Source organism: Oncorhynchus kisutch, linkage group LG11 (genome assembly GCF_002021735.2).
Source record: "Oncorhynchus kisutch isolate 150728-3 linkage group LG11, Okis_V2, whole genome shotgun sequence".
NCBI lineage: Eukaryota > Metazoa > Chordata > Actinopteri > Salmoniformes > Salmonidae > Oncorhynchus > Oncorhynchus kisutch.
Window position 1 is genome coordinate 44,594,799 of NC_034184.2, and position 14,770 is coordinate 44,609,568.

General features: G+C 42.3%; 1 protein-coding gene across 1 annotated transcript in view; it reads right to left on the reverse strand.

The window, feature by feature from the left end:
- stk32c (serine/threonine kinase 32C) overlaps positions 1-14,770 on the reverse strand; it is an 86,893-nt gene that overhangs the window by 38,987 nt on the left and 33,136 nt on the right. The window contains exon 2 of the mRNA XM_020495039.2: positions 9,335-9,390. Within this exon, the coding sequence (XP_020350628.2) occupies positions 9,335-9,390 (56 nt within the window). The remainder of the gene's footprint in view (positions 1-9,334; positions 9,391-14,770) is intronic.

Sequence of the window (14,770 nt, forward strand, 5' to 3'; positions counted from 1 at the left end):
GCAGTCAATAAATTATAGTCTACTATTCGTCTCGCACAACTATGGCTGTGTGAGACGAAAACCCTTAGTAAAACAGCTTTACGCTTTAGCTGGGATATTTGGAATTAATTGGAAAAAATATAATATGACTAATCTCTAGTCATTCAAACCGTTCCTTACAATACTGTAATAGTATGTTAGGTTGGATACAGGGGTCCCACAGGGATGTGTGCTCAGCCCCCTCCTGTACTCCCCTTTCACCCATGACTGCGTGGCTACGCACCACTCCAACGCAATCATTAAGTTTGCTAACGACACAACAGTGGTAGGCCCGATTACCAACAACGACAAAACAACCTATAGGGAGCAGGTGAGAGCCTTGGAGGAGTGGTGCCAGAAAAATAAACTCCTTCAACGCAAAAAAAAACAAAGGAGCTGATTGTGGACTACAGCAGACAGAAGAGGGAACACACCCCCATCCACATCAACAGGGCCGCAGTGCAGAGGGTCAAAAGCTTAAAGTTCCTTGTTGTGAACATCATTGCAGACCTGAAATGTTCCAATCACAATGACACTTCGGTGAAGAATGCACAACAGCACCTCTTCAACCTCAGGCGGCTGAAGAAATTCAGCAAGGCTCCCAAGACCATCACAAACTTCTACAGAAGCACCATGGAGAACAATCTGTCTGTCTGTACTACCAACTGGTATGGCAACTATACCCCGCTCAACCGCAAGGCTCTCTAGAGGGTGGTGCGGTCAGCCCATCGCATCACCGCGGGGGACACTGCCTGCCCTCCAGGATTTTACAGCACTCTGTGTCAAAGGAAGGCCGCCAAAAAGATCATTTAGGACATCAGCACCAGAGCTATGGTCTGTTCACTCTGCTACCATCCAGCAGACAGAGACGGTACAGGAGCATCAGAGCTGGGATCGAGAGACTGAGAAACAGCATCTATCACCAGGCCATCAGACTGTTGATCAGCCATCACTAGCCAGCTACCTGCCCGGTACTCAGCCCTGCAAAAATATCACATGTACAGTGCAGAAAGTACTGACGCCTTGACTTTTCCCACATTTAGTTACGTTAAAGCTGTATTCTAAAATTCACCTGTGGTAAATTCAGTTGATTGGATATGATTTGGAAAGGCACACACATGCCTATATAAGGTCCCACAGTTGACAGTGCTTGTCAGAGCAAAAACCAAGCCATAAGGTCGAAGGAATTGTCCGTAGACAGGATTGTGTCGAGGCACAGATCTGGGGAAGGGTACCAAAACATTTCTGCAGCATTGAAGGTCCCCAAGAACACAGTGATCTCCATCATTCTCAAATGGAAGAAGTTTGGAACCACCAAGACTCTTCCTAGAGCTGGTGGCCCGGCCAAACTGTGAAATCAGGGGAGAAGGGCCTTGGTCAGAGAGGTGGTACCAAGGACAACCATCTCTGCAGCAATCCACCAATCAGGCCTTTATGGCAGAGTAGCCACACCTCAGTAAAAGGCACAACAGCCAGCTTGGAATTTGCCAAAAGGCAAGATTCTCTAGTCTGATGAAAACAAGATTGAACTAATTTGGCCTGAATGTCAAGCCTCACGTCTGGAGAAAACCTGGCACCATCATTTGCTGTGAATGATGGTGGTGGCAGCATCATGCTGTGGGAATATTTTTCAGCGGGAAGCCCTGGGAGACTTGTCAGGAAAGAGGGAAAGATGAACGGAGCAAAGTCCAGAGAGATCCTTAATGAAAACCTGCTCCAGAGCGCTCAGGACTTCAGACTGGGCAAAGTTTCACCTTCCAACAGGACAATGCCCCTAAGCACACAGCCAAGACAACGCAGGAGTGGCTTCGGGACAAGTCTCTGAATGTCCTTGAGTGGCAAATGTCTGAATGTCCTTGAGTAGCAAAAAAATTCTACAAACCTGTTTTTGCTTCGTCATTATGGGATATTGTGTGTTGATTGATGAGGGGAAAAAATATTAAATCCATTTTCGAATAAGGCTGTAACAATATGTGAAAAAAGTCAAGGGGTCTGAATACTTTCCAAATGCACTGTATACAGTCATTGAACGCTGGTCACCTCATAATCCATTTACAGTTGAAGTCGGAAGTTAACATACAACTTAGCCAAATACATTTAAACTCAGTTTCACAATTCCTGACATATAATCCTAGTAAAAATTACCTGTCTTAGGTCAGTTAGGATCATCACTTTATTTTAGGAATGTGAAGTGTCAGAATAATAGTGGAGAGAGAGAATGATTTCTTTCAGCTTTTATTTCTTTCATCACATTCCCAGTGGGTCACCAGTTTACATACACTCAATTAGTATTTGGTAGCATTGCCTTTAAATTGTTTAACTTGGGTCAAACGTTTCAGGTAGCCTTCCACAAGCTTCCCACAATAAGTTGGGTGAATGTTTGCCCATTCCTCCTGACAGAGCTGGTTTGTAGGCCTCCTTGCTAGCACAAGCTTTTTCATTTCTGTCCACAAATTATCTTTAGGATTGAGGTCAGGGCTTTGTGATGGCCACTCCAATACCTTGACTTTGTTGTCCTTAAGCCATTTTGCCACAACTTTGGAAGTATGCTTGGGATCATTGTCCATTTGGAAGACCCATTTGCGACCAAGCTTTAACTCCCTGACAGATGTCTAGAGATGTTGCTTCAATATATCCTCATAATTTTCCTTCCTCGTGTTGCCATCTATTTTGTGATGTGCACCAGTCCCTTCTGCTGCAAAGCACCCCCACAACACGATGCTGTCACCCCATGCTTCACGGTTGGGTTGGGGTTCTTCGGCTTGCAAGCCTCTCCATTTTTCCAAAACATGCATCCTGTTGGCCAAACAGATCTACCTTTATTTCATCAGACCAAAGGCCATTTCTCCAAAAACTATGATCTTTCTCCCCACGTGCTGTTGCAAACCTTAGTCTGGCTTTTTTATGGTGGTTTTGGAGCAGTGGCTTCTTCCTTGCTGAGCGGCCTTTCAGGATATGTCGATATAGGACTCGTCTACAATTGTTTTTCTGAGGTCTTGGCTGATTTCTGTTGATTTTCCCATGATGTCAAGCAAAGAGGCACTGAGTTTGAAGGTAGGCCTTGAAATACATCCACAGGTACACCTCCAATTGACTCAAATGATGTCAATTAGTCTATCAGAAGCACCTAAAGCTATGACATAATATTCTGTTTAAAGCTGTTTAAAGGCACAGTCAACTTAGTGTGTGTAAACTTCTTACCCACTGGATTTGTGATACAGTGAATTATAAGTGAAATAATCTGTCTGTAAACAATTGTTGGAAAAATGACTTGTACATGCACAAAGTAGATGTCCTAACAGACTTGCCAAAACAATAGTTTGTTAACAAGAAATTTGTGTAGTGGTTGAAAAATGAGTTTTAATGACTCCAACCTAAGTGTATGTAAACTTCCAACTTCAACTGTATATACTGTTATTTACTCACTGTTTATGTACAGCGCCTTCAGAAAGTATTCACCCCCCTTTTTCACATTTTGTTGAGTTACAGCCTGAATTTAAAATGTATTAAATTGAGTTTTTTTTTACCCTGAAGCCAGCCGCACCAATGTGTCGGAGGAAACACTGTTCAACTGACGTCCAAGGTCAGCCTGCAGGCGCCCGGCCTGCCACAAGGAGTCGCTAGAGCACGATGAGACAAGTAAACCCCACCCCACCGGCCAAACCCTCCCCTACCCCTGGGCTAATTGTGCGCCACCCTATGGGACTCCCGATCATGGCCAGTTGTGATACAGCCCGGGATAGAACCCGGGTCTGTAGTGACGCCTCTAGCACTGCAATACAGTGCCTTAGACCGCTGCGCCACTCAGGAGGTCCCTACATTTCTTTTTTATCCTGAAAAACGTTTCAGTCCTTAACGACTACAAGCATACCCATAACATAATGCAGCCACCACTATGAATTAAATAATGGAGAATGGTACTCATTAATGTGTTGTATTGGATTTGCCCCAAATATAACACTTTGTAATCAGGATTTTTTTTTTTTTTAATTCCTGAGCAGTTTCCTTCCTTTCCGGCAACTGAGTTAGAAAGGACTCCTTTATCTTTGTAGTGACTGGGTGTATTGATACACCATCCAAAGTGTAATTATTAACTTCACCTTGTTCAAAGGGATATTCAATGTGTGTTTATTTTTCAATTTTTTTACCCATCTACCAAAAGTTGCCCTTCTTTGCGAGGCATTGGAAAACTTCCTTGGTCTTTGTGGTTGAATCTGTGTTTGAAATTCACTGCTCGACTGAGGGACCTTACAGATAATTGTATGTGTGTGGGGGGTACAGAGATGAGGTAGTCATTCAAAAGTCATGCTAAACACTATTATTGCACACTTTTTATGTGACTTGTTATGCAAATGTTTTACTCCTTAACTTATTTAGACTTGCCATAACAAAGGGGTTGAATACTTATTGACTCAAGACAGCCAGCTTTGAATTTTTCATTAACTTGTATACGTTTCTAAAAACACAATTCCTCTTTGACATTATGGGGTATTGTAGCGGTCTGTACAGGGACTACGGTGCCATTTCAGACACAGCCACATGTTCCGCCTGATATAGAACCAGTCACAAAGACCTGTCATCAGTGATCACCCTGACCTTTCTGGATACAGGCAATGTGGATACCTACCGTACAATCTGACAGACACGTCAGCAGCACAAAACCCTACCTGTCTGCGTGTCCCATCTGTGTGCCCTGTCTGTGTGTCCTTTTCTCTCCATGTTCTGTTATCCCCCTCCTCCGGTCCCCCTGCCTCTCGGTTTCCTCTCACTGTCACTGCCAGTCCGCCACAGGAGCCATATCATAACGAGTCTTCGCACAGCACTTCGAGAGGGACCTTTACATTGTGAATCCACCAGCTGAGCTCCGCTGTCAACGCAACCTTAACCAAGCTCTGTGACATCGCTGACATCTCTCCCCTGACCTTCCTGTGCCCTGCTCTCCACTGAGAGGCTGAGACTGTTGTCAATCTATATCTGCTGCCATTAAGGAGCCGTCTCTGTCTTATTGTCACCATCTCAGCTGGGCGGCTTTATGTGGAGTCTCTTCTCACACACAGAGCCGTCGCAAGGGCCTTAATGAGTCTAGTGGCGCCACGGACCACTCCTGGACCAGAGAGCACAGCGAGCAACAGGGGGAGAGGCAATTATTCCGCAGCCCGTATGTGGGCCATTTCCCCTCGCCATAGGGGACAGCAGGCTGCTCGGCCTCACAAGTAGGACGGCGTCACTCTCCATCGCGACCGGGAGAAATAATCAGACCTTTCTCCTTCTCCAATTCCTCTATTACTACCACCCATCACAGGAAGATGGGAAGGCAGCCACTCCTACAGACAGCAGCGGTGTGTGGGTGTGTGTGTGTGTGTGTACGCATGCAGGAGCGGACAGGCACAAGAGCCTGTATCAGCGCCCAAAGAGGATGTCTTTTAGATAGCCAGTGTAGAGGTGGTCTCGGTGGGGTTCCGCAGCTCCAAACAGTTCTCCCACTGAGAGCCTCCTTTCGTTCCCCACAGGCGGGCTCCCCACATGCCTGGCTCGCACAAGTACACACACGGCGGGGACTATTTTGGTATAAAACATGGAGGAAAAGACCCATTCATGCTGTGAAACCCCAAACACCACAAAACACACCTCAAAGCACACACAAACACACGGTCAGCACATTCTCCCGTGTGACAGTCCCCTATTGGTAGGAAGACCATGCTGCTCTGTAATAGCATGCATACCAAGTGCAGCTACATCACACAGCTCCCCATGGTCGAGGCAAGATGACCTCCAAACTGTTCAAACTTGGTCTGGAAGTCTGAGTCCGAGTGTTTGAGCAATATGTCCCTCTGTCCGTCTGCCTGCACAACCTTTCCATCACATATCTACAATCAGACCCTGAGCTACAAGGAAGTGTTATCTACAACCTAGCCTGCAAACACACACACGAAGAGTCAGATGAAAGATGACAAATGACAAAAAACACCACAGGTAGAGGGACTCATGCTTTATGGGCAAAATACTAAACAACAAAGTTTACAACAGAGCAGAACTTAGTTTAAATACATGTGTATTTGATTATGTTATTTAAAACACCGTATTTTCAAATAATGTGTCCCGAATCAACTACTTCTATTGGATATATTTAAAAGCATTTTCTAATAATTTCCTATAAATAGTAGGCTATTTGAATACTTATTTCAAATACTATTTCTAAATATCTGGGTTAAATGTATAGGAGTGTATTTGAGTCAGTGTATTTTCAAATACATGCCAATACTTTCCAGGTGTATTTCCAAATATATTCCCATATTCAAGTACTTGTCTTCTCAAACAAAAAATATCTAAATACTCAAAATGTATGTGAAAGTATTTGAGATAATTGAAATATATATATAGTATTTGAACCCAGGTCTGCTTCAGAGTACTAACATCTCATCCATGCCCGTTGTGGGCTACAAACATTCACTTGAAGGTTAGACCAACTTACCAAACACGGTATAGTTTACAAGCCTTACAAGCAAGGTTACCTGAAGGCCAATTACTTGGTAACATCTACAGTTGAAAGTTTACTTAGGTTGGAGTCATTAAAACTCGTTTTTCAACCACTACACAAATTTCTTGTTAACAAACTATAGTTTTGGCAAGTCGGTTAGGACATCTACTTTGTGCACGACAAGCAATTTTTCCAACAATTGTTTACAGACAGATTATTTAACTTATAATTCACTGTATCACATTTCCAGTGGGTCAGAAGTTTACACACACTTAGTTGACTGTGCCTTTAAACAGCTTGGAACATTCCAGAAAATTATGTCATGGCTTTAGAAGCTTCTGATAGGCTAATTGACATAATTTGAGTCAATTGGAGGTGTACCTGTGGGTGTATTTCAAGGCCTACCTTCAAACGCAGTGCCTCTTTGCTTGACATCATGGGAAAATCAAAAGAAATCAGCCAAGGCCTCAGAAAAACAATTGGAGACCTCCACAAGTGCAATTTCTAAAAACCTGAAGGTACCACGTTCATCTGTACAAACAATAGTATGCAAGTATAAACACCATGGGACCACGCAGCCATCATGTGTCCTAGAGATGAACGTACTTTGGTGCGAAAAGTGCAAATCAATCCCAGAACAACAGCAAAGGACCTTGTGAAGGTGCTGGAGGAAACAGTTACAAAAGTGTCTATATCCACAGTAAAACGAGTTCTATACTGACATAACCTGAAAGGCTGCTCAGCAAGGAAGAAGCCACTGCTCCAAAACCACCATAAAAAAGCCAGACGACTACGGTTTGCAACTGCACATGGGGACAAAGATGGTACTTTTTGGAGAAATATCCCTTGGTCTGATGAAACAAAAATATAACTGTTTGGCCATAATGACCATCGTTATGTTTGGAGGAAAAAGGGGGAGGTTTGCAAGCCGAAGAACACCATCCCAACCGTGAAGCATGGAGGTGGCAGCATCATGTTGTGGGGGTGCTTTGCTGCAGGAGGGACTGGTGCACTTCACAAAATAGATGGCATCATGAGGCCGGAAAATTACGTCGATATATTGAAGCAACATCTCAAGACATCGGTCAGGAAGTTAAAGCTTGGTCGTAAATGGGTCTTCCAAATGGAATGACCCCAAGCATACTTCCAAAGTTGTGGCAAAATGGCTTAAGGACAAAAAAGGCAAGGTATTGGAGTGGCCATCACAACACCCTTACCTCAATCCTATAGACAATTTGTGGACAGAACTGAAAAAGCATGTGCGAGCAAGGAGGCCTACAAACCTGACTCAGTTACACCAGCTCTGTCAGGAGGAATGGGCAAACATTCACCCAACTTATTGTGGGAAGCTTGTGGAAGGCTACCCGAAACGTTTGAACCAAGTTAAACAATTTAAAGGCAATACTACCAAATACTAACTGAGTGCATGTAAACTTCTGACCCACTGGGAACGTGATGAAAGAAATAAAAGCCAAAATAAATAATTCTCTCTACTATATTCTGACATTTCACATTCTTAAAATAAAGTGGTGATCCTAACTGACCTAAGACATGGAATTGTTACTAGGATTAAATGTCAGGAATTGTGAAAATGTAATTGGCGAAGGTGTATGTAATCTTCTGATTTCGAATGGATCTGTTTAATGCTTGTAAAAGTGTATGTGTGTGTACCCATGTGTGTGCGCATACAGGCATGCGTGTCAGCACGTACGTGTGCGAGAGAGACATAACTGTCAGGGCTCCTCTCCCTCTGGGTTTTCATATCCAGTGATATGTAATACCCTTTTGGACACTAGTCTATGGCCTGTTGTGTCTAATGGCTCAGCCTTTAAAGCCCTGGCTGGGTGCTGTGGATTTCATACTCCCTCTAACATCATAAGGGTAGTGACAGCAGCTTGAGGGAAAGAAGCAATAAGTGAAATGAACAGCAATTCAGATGGTAATGTATTCTGCAGCCGGGGCTGACTTTCTGTATAGAAGAGACACTTATTTTGCCCCCGCAAAGCGGAAAGATTGCATAGGGGCTTGCGTCGACAGCAAGAATAATGAACAAATATCAGTCGTCATGATATTTTAGAGTCAAACTGCAGATAAGCTTTTTCTTCAACCGATGTAGCGCAACCACAGTCCTCCTTTTATATCGTTGATGATTATAAAGTGTGGCTGGATACAAACATTGTTGTGCATGACCATACTGATTTATTCTCCACACATCAAATGCAAACTATACTCAACTGAGTCTACTGCACAAGAGTACCAATCAAAACCCATAATGTCACTTGAGATGGGATTTGAAGAGTTGTGGTATTTAGTTTCAAAACAACACGGGCACACACACACACACACACACGCACACACTTTCCCTATTGGCATTTCATTACACAAAGATAAGCATTGACTAAAACAACGATCTGAGCTATCTTACATGGTCTGTAATTAGATATAAGACAGCGAGTCAAATCTACTTACATCCCAGCTGACACAAGATTACATTAAAAAGAAACAAAAATGCAGCCACAGCTAAATTAATTAACTGCTGCGGTTTAGATTAATCAGAATTCAAAGGTAATTACTTCAGGCCCACTTTACCAGACCGTCTCTGCTTCCTCGTTGAGGAAAATGATTGTAGGGGGTAATTAGTGCCACAGAGTTACCCAGGGTCCTGAGCGGTGGCAGCCACCGCCTGCCCGCAAAGCTCACACACATATCTGTAGCTGGCTGGTTGGAGGTACTGGATCTCCCCCAAGCCTTCGAGCTGCGTAGCGGTCACTCCTCCCAGGAACAAATGTACGCACAAAGAGCAGATAGAGAGTAGAGTCAGAGCTCTGGCTTCATTACCTTTCCGAAGCTCCCCTTCCCAATGGCCCGGAGAATCTGGAAGTGGTCAAAGGTTACTGTGAAAACAGAGAAAAGAACATCTGTCACCGGCAAATAACGGACAGGCACGATAAGTTGCTTTGTTGGTGTCGTACAGTAGTAGCATCTCACATTCTGACAGCAGTTTGAGAACAACTTTGGACATCAGAGGCACAGTAACAGGGACAGGGTTAATTCAGGTTATTACTACAGAAACATCTACAGACAACAATCTCCATTTCTAAAGCCTAGCGTGATCCTGTTAGTATGCTATTGTACTGTAGACACAGTACAACCTTATCCGTTACTGTAAAATAATGAGCTTACTGTAACCCTGGTATTGTAACTGGGAATGTGGATCATTTGGCAAAGCTCCCATGTGATGCGGGCATCATTCTCCATTGCAGATAAGCAGTAATAAAAGGATCAGGCCACTGTGATGTTGAAGATGGAAAATAAACTAAGTGTAGCTGAAAGCCACACATTTGCAATTACAGTGTATCTGACTGGTATGTCATGATGGGTGAAGGCCCAGGGGGGGCTTGGAGGGAGCCTCTGCTGCCCTGTTGGAGTGCATGTAGTGTGGGTGTCATGAGGGGCCTCCACTGGCTTCACCCTGTGGCGTGTGCCAGGCAGGAGCTCTCTGTTTGTGAGAGCTCCTGCCAGGTGTGCCCAGCAGCTAACAGTGGCACAGGAGGGGGCCAGCAGACCTCTCTCTGACTCACCCGCCCTGCTTATCTTAAAAAGTTCCTCTGCCTCCAACACACCACACACAGATCACAGTACCAGTCTACAATAAAACATGGGAAGGGATATCTTGATGCCCCCCCCCCGGAATGCGCCTCGTTATTAACTTATGCCCACGGTGCCACCCACCAGATCAGACCTGGGCACACAGGCCGTTACTGAGAGGGTACTGCAGCGGCGCCACACAAAAGGCATCAGGCCTGGTTTGCATGTCTTGCTCTGCAAGACGAGCTAATCCTCCGTGGATTCTTCCCGCTCAACATTTTGTACATAGCTAATCCTTTCATATGGCAGTGCTTAGACAGAACCACAGCAGAGGAAAGGGGCAACAGGAACAGTGTAGAAGACAGGGGAAATGACTGTACTCGTAATATAACTAGATGATTGAAATGGATAGGTGCACAGAAACGTCAGAGAGGACCGATTTTTTCATAATATTTCACGTTTTGGTCACACAGGGCTAAACAACATATTTCTATTCACGAGTCAAATAATGTTGTACAATAGTTTGGGGCTCTGTAAAGTGGTTGTAGCATAAAACAGTAAACACTATTATTGCTGATTTGATTTAATCTGGAATTCCAGTCTTAGATCGCTTACAGGGAAAAACATCCTATCCACACCAGTGAGTTGAATTTATCATGCAGAATATGCACTAGGCTACAAGTCTCTCTGTGTGTTGATATTGCATTTCATGCACTGAGACATGGCAAAATGCGTTGTAAAAATTGTCAAAGATTGCAGGCACCCAAGTCATACTGTTCTCTCTGCTACCGTACAGCAAGCGTTACCAAAGCACCAAGTCTGGAACCAACAAGCTCCTGAACAGCTTTTACCACCGAGCCATAAGACCGCTAAATAATTAGTTAAGTAGTTAACCAATAGCTACCTGGAATACCTGCATTGACTCCTTTTGCACTAACTCTTGACTCATCACATACCCTGCTGCTTCTGTGTATTATCTATCTTGTTGCCTATTCACTTTATCCCTACCTATATGTACATACATTACCGTTCAAACGTTTGGGGTCACTTAGAAATGACCTTGTTTTTTAAAGATTTGTTTTTTTAATTGTCCATTAAAATAATATCAAATTGATCAGAAATACAGTGATAATGTTGCAAATGACAATTGTAGCTGGAAACTGCATTTTTTTAATGGAATATCTACATACAGTGGGGCAAAAACGTATTTAGTCAGCCACCAATTGTGCAAGTTCTCCCACTTAAAAAGATGAGGCCTGTAATTTTCATCATAGGTACACTTCAACTATGACAGACGAAATGAGGGAAAAAAATCCAGAAAATCACATTGTAGAATTTTTTATGAATTTATTTGCAAATTATGGTGGAAAATAAGTATTTGGTCACCTACAAACAAGCAAGATTTCTGGCTCTCACAGACCTGTAACAACTTCTTTAGGAGGCTCCACTGTCCTCCACTCGTTACCTGTATTAATGGCACTTGTTTGAATTTGTTATCAGTATAAAAAGACACCTGTCCACAACCTCAAACAGTCACACACCAAACTCCACTATGGCCAAGACAAAATAGCTGACAAAGGACACCAGAAACAAAATTGTAGACCTGCACCAGGCTGGGAAGACTGAATCTGCAATTGGTAAGCAGCTTGGTTTGAAGAAATCAGCTATGGGAGCAATTATTAGGAAATGGAAGACATACAAGACTACTGATAATCTCCCTCGATCTGGGGCTCCACGCAAGATGCACATTATTTGCATATTCAGCAAATCCATTTTTCAAGGTCACTGGAATAAGTCAGTTTGGTTTAATTTTGTTCCAGAAACTCCGGACATTTTCCTCTGGGCAAGTCTCAAGAATATATTGGATAACCACACACAATTTGGTGAATGTAGTGGCTTCTGAAGCCGAGGAAAGCATTTGGGAAGAGTCAGACTTTCAGCAAATGGCAGTTAATGTCAAGTACACTGAATTTAGACTACCAAATGCCCAACACCTATTTAGACCCAATCACCATCTCTTCAAAGTAAGTTACTACATACGGTATTGTCCAGTTTGTTACATTCTCTGTGAAATTGTCTTTTGAATTGTGTAATTCAATGTAGTGAGCTTTGAAATTATGGATGTATGTCCATTTTAAAGTGGTTAAAAGTCATGCAATTTTGATGACGGCGGTATAACAAACTAAAGAAAATATACATTTTCATCACGATTTTGACTTTTTTGTGTTTACTTTTTGAAAATACTAATATTAAAATGGACCAAAATACCAACAGATCTCAAAATTGATAGGTAGATGCAAAAAGTAATTTCTGCGTGTGGTGCCTGGCCTTAAAGGCCCTTGGCATCAGAGAGAAAATGTTGCACTTTTCAAGTTAATTTCCTGCAATTCCACACAATTTTCGGGGAATAGTATTGAGTTGAAAAATGTATAATTGGGGGAGTACTGTGGATATCCCTGTAAACCTCTCAGGCCCATGTTGCCCAGGGTTAAGAACATACACAGAATGCCAAGATTGTGCAAAGCTGTCATCAAAGCAAAGGGTGGCTATTTGAAGAATTTCAAATATGAAATACATTTTGATTTGTTTAACACTTTTTAAGGTTACTACACAATTACATGTGTTATTTCATAGTTTTGATGTCTTCATTATTATTCTACATTGTAGAAAATAGTAAAAATAAAGAAAAACCCTTGAATGAGTAGGTGTTCTAAAAACTTTGGACTGGTAGTGTACATTGTAGATTAATAATATTACATTGTATTGTTTTACACACTCTAAATATAATTATTCCACGGATCCCTTGGTCAAAACGTGATTATTCTGTTGTTAGTAATAATCATTCATATTTACATATTTTGAGATCTGGCTGAGGACCCCCTTGGACCCCACTTTGACAACCGCTGAAGTAGAGTATAGTTCAGTACAGTCAGAGGTGGAAAAAGTAGTCCATGTTTTTTTATTTTTATTGATGGATAGTCAGGGGCACACGCCAACACTCAGACATCATTTACAAACAAAGCATTTGTGTTTAGTGAGTCTGCCAGATCAGAGGCAGTAGAGATGACCCGGGATGTTCTCTTGATAAATGGGTCAAATTGCACCAAATGTATGAAGTAAAAGTTGCCAAAAATATAAATTGTAAAGTACAGATTAGAGGTTGACAGATCAAATCGGCATAGACGATTGATTAGGGCTGATTTCAAGTTCTCTTAACAACCGGTAAATCGGCCTTTTTGGACGCCGATTATGGCCGATTACATTGCAATCCACGAGGAAACTGCGTGGCAGGCTGACCACCTGTTACTGGAGTACAGCATCAAAAGGACCTTGTGGCTGCAAGGAGGTAAGGTAAATTGCTAGCTCGCATTAAACTTATCTTATAAAAAACAACCAATCTTCACATAATCACTAGTTACCTACACATGGTTGATGATATTACTAGGTTAACTAGCTTGTCCTGCGTTGCATATAATCAATGCGGTGCCTGTTAATTTATCATCGAATCACAGCCTACTTCAACTTGGCCAAACGGGTGATGATTTAACAGAAGCGCATTCGCGAAAAAAGCACATTCATTGCACAAATGTACCTAACCATAAACACCAATGCCTTTCTTAAGACCAATACATGCAAATTTAGTTCAAATAAATGCATGTTAGTAGGTAATATATATATATGTTTTTAAATTTTACCCCTTTTTCTCCCCAATTTCATGGTATCCAATTGTTGTAGTAGCTACTATCTTGTCTCATCGCTACAATTCCCGTACGGGCTCGGGAGAGACGAAGGTTGAAAGTCATGCGTCCTCCGATACACAACCAAACCAAGCTGCACTGCTTCTTAACACAGTGCGCATCCAACCCGGAAGCCAGCCGCACCAATGTGTCGGAGGAAGCAGAGTCAGGGTATCTGCAACAGTTTGGGCCGCCTGGCTCGTTGCGAACTGTGTTTCTTCCTAACAAAGGCCGTAATTAATTTGCCAGAATTTTACATAATTATGACATAACATTGAAGGTTGTGCAATATAACAGCAATATTTAGACTTAGGGTTGCCACCCTTTCAACAAAATACTATACTCTACTCTTTACTGTACTCTACTATGCTGTACTTGCTGTCCAAACTTGTGAACACAACTGTAGTTTGTGACAATGATTTCCCATTCTAGCCAATTCAATTGCAGATATTCCATTAACATTTTTTTCCAAAATTCTGTTACCGATTTGGTAACGGAATTAATATTTAAATCACTTAATAATGAATAAACAAAACTGATATCAGTAAATGATAGGTCTACCTTTACTTGTTACTTCTGTGAACTTTCATTATCCTCCCTCATGAGGGAGAGAAATTAGAAAATATCTTAAAGATATGTGAGTTTTTGGTGATGCAATTTCAAGGCACAAGGCAACGTTTCTTTCTTACAGAAGCCAGTAAAGCTAAATAAGAGTGTTTATTAGTTGGCAAGGGTCTTTACTTCAACATTACTGTGTTTTGATGTATTTCTAATACATTTGAAGACTGTTACTGGTAGATGTTTTCTAAGACCCCTTTTCTATCTGTTTGACCAGAATTCAAAGCCTTCACTTATTCCACATTTTGAGGATGGTAAATGGTTGAAAACATAACTGAAACATATGGACTCTTCGCTTTCATTTGACACCCAATTTGACATGCTCCTATGA